This window comes from Borostomias antarcticus, assembly GCF_949987555.1.
Source record: "Borostomias antarcticus genome assembly, chromosome: 2".
Lineage (NCBI taxonomy): Eukaryota > Metazoa > Chordata > Actinopteri > Stomiiformes > Stomiidae > Borostomias > Borostomias antarcticus.
In genome coordinates this window covers 36,812,181-36,814,680 of record NC_140235.1, presented here as the reverse complement: position 1 = coordinate 36,814,680, position 2,500 = coordinate 36,812,181, and the positions used below count along the sequence as shown (strand labels likewise).

The 2,500-nt window shown below is 47.0% G+C and overlaps 1 protein-coding gene across 1 annotated transcript in view; it reads right to left on the bottom strand.

Annotated features, from left to right (window-relative positions):
- slc4a5b (solute carrier family 4 member 5b) overlaps nucleotides 1-2,500 on the bottom strand; it is a gene marked incomplete at its 3' end in the record, with an annotated part of 17,333 nt that overhangs the window by 6,366 nt on the left and 8,467 nt on the right. The window contains exons 14-16 of the mRNA XM_084455008.1: nucleotides 2,148-2,206; nucleotides 1,580-1,771; nucleotides 931-1,044 (exon numbers count right to left, since the gene is read on the bottom strand). Coding sequence (XP_084311134.1) covers nucleotides 931-1,044; nucleotides 1,580-1,771; nucleotides 2,148-2,206 — 365 coding nt within the window. The remainder of the gene's footprint in view (nucleotides 1-930; nucleotides 1,045-1,579; nucleotides 1,772-2,147; nucleotides 2,207-2,500) is intronic.

Here is a 2,500-nt window from a genome sequence, read left to right as displayed (position 1 = left end):
ACATACGCACACACACACACACACACACACACACACACACACACACACACAGAAACACACACACACACACACACACACACACACAATGATAAATACACACAACACAGACCAAGCATGTGGATGTGTGGACAAGCATATACGTACAAACACATTCGGACACACCACCAGTATAATATACTGTAGTATTGAACATATTATGTTTGTATGTTAAACAGACTAGTATGGACAGAGAGACAGACAGATGGAAGACTCATCAAGTCGGATTAGATACCTTGAACTCTGTAGGAACGATTAGTTTGGGTGTTTTTAGTCCGATCAACATATCCAGACCCACAAAGGTCATGATTGACGTGAAGATGGCGAAATCACTGATCAGCTTCCTCAACTGGGCCCGCCCCCATAAAAAGACAGACAGACAGACAGACAGACAGACAGACAGGTAAAGGGCCGACAGACAGACAGACAGACAGACAGACAGGCAGACAGACAGACAGACAGACAGACAGACAGACAGACAGGTAAAGGGCCGACAGACAGGTCACAAAGAGAAACATGGATGGACGGAGCAGCAGAATGGCAGACAGACGGACAGGTTGAAAGAGGAGATACAAGAGACACAAACACGCATTAGAGAGGAACATGAGGTAAAGAAAGCAGAAAGAAAGAAAGTAAATCGAAAGAAAATACAAAAGCAGAGAAAGGAATAAGGTTAAATATAATGTTAAGTTTTTGTTTTCTCAGTTCGCTTTTGAGAGAAAGCATCTACAGTAGCTTTCTGCGCTTTGACCAGTCGTATGAGATGTGATAAGCAGCGAGGCGGTAGAGACAGCCTTCTGGAATGATCTGGAACCAGGCAGGAGAGGCTACTACAGGAAAGGAGGGAGTGATGGAGGTATATATAGAGAGAGAGGGATTGAGGGTGGTGTGGACCTTGATCTCAGTCGGGACGTGCAGCTTGGGTGTGTCCAGTGCTAACAGGAAGTCCAGGCCACAAAAGACCAGGATGGAGACGATGATGGAAAAATCACCAATCAGGGAGCGGCACTGGAGAACAGACAAGTGTGGAGGGGGGTCATGAGGCGGATGCGGGATGGAGAGGTAGTTCAGGGTAATGAACAGGCAGGTTCTCAGGGTAATGAACACAGGTAGGTGTTCAGGGTAATGAACAGGCAGGTTCTCAGGATAATGAACAGGCAGGTTCTCAGGGTAATGAACAGGTTCTCAGGGTAATGAACAGGCAGGTTCTCAGGATAATGAACAGGCAGGTTCTCAGGGTAATGAACAGGCAGGTTCTCAGGGTAATGAACAGGTTCTCAGGGTACTGAACAGGTTCTCAGGGTAATGAACAGACAGGTTCTCAGGGTAATGAACAAGCAGGTTCTCACTCTGTCTCACATCACACGAACCTGTTAGAACTGTGAGCAAATGCAACACACCTATTCTAAATCAGATACATTAGTCAGACTGTCTAGGATACAGTATATGGCTCATGCCAATCCACATCCCCTACATCTGAAGAGTAGTGTGGCATGTGTCCAGTCTCTGTACGGGTAGTCGACGCATAATCAGCCTGTCCTACCTTGGTGGGGAAATAGCGGCTGAACTTGAACTTCTTCAGGGAGACGGTCATGGAGTACGTGCCCAGGAAGAGGATGAAGGACATGAGGGCCAAGTCCGGCACGTACTTACAGGAGTTCCCCACCAGGGCGCCGCCATACTTCACACACTCCTTCTTACTCATCTGGCTCCAGTCCAGTCCGGTCAGGTTATACTGCAGGTGGAAAGGGGGAGAGAGAGAGAGAGAGAGAGAAAGACAGAGAGAGGTAGTAAAGTAGTAGGGAGAGAGGGAGGGAGAGACAAAGAGATAGAGAGAAAGAGGGAGGATAACGTGAGAAGAGAGAGAACACAGAAGAGTGCAGAAACAGGAGGCGACGGCACGCCGGAGACCTGGCAATCCGGGAGGACTCCTCCCCTCGGCAACCATCACCAGGGGGCTCGTCTGAGTCACGGCGTCTCACGCTCCAAATCAGAACCACAACAAGACTGAGATCTTGTCTCCTATTTACAATTTACCTCTATGGCTTGACCACATAAGAGAGCATAAAACAGGTGAATTTAATTCCCACGAAACAGCCCCAGCCACTTACCAACAGAGTCATGTTATCGTCCGCTAGCGGGGCTGAAACATTCAAGCCCATCGCAGCCACTGTTAGATTGGAGAAGAAAGAGAGAACGGGGTTCAAGAAAAATAAAGGTTTGATTGTGACACGCCTAAACACGTTGGAGATCTGAATCGGTTATTAACACGTCAATAAAAAAGACATTTTGGAAATGGACAGAAATGCAGTTTTTGTTGCTTTCTACGTGTCACCATTTCCTCTTCATCGTTTAACTTTAAACCTCATCACCTCACAAATCACATCACACTCAAATCACATCACATTCAAATCACATCACACTCAAATCACATCACACTCAGACATTTAGCATCCAGTCCTCC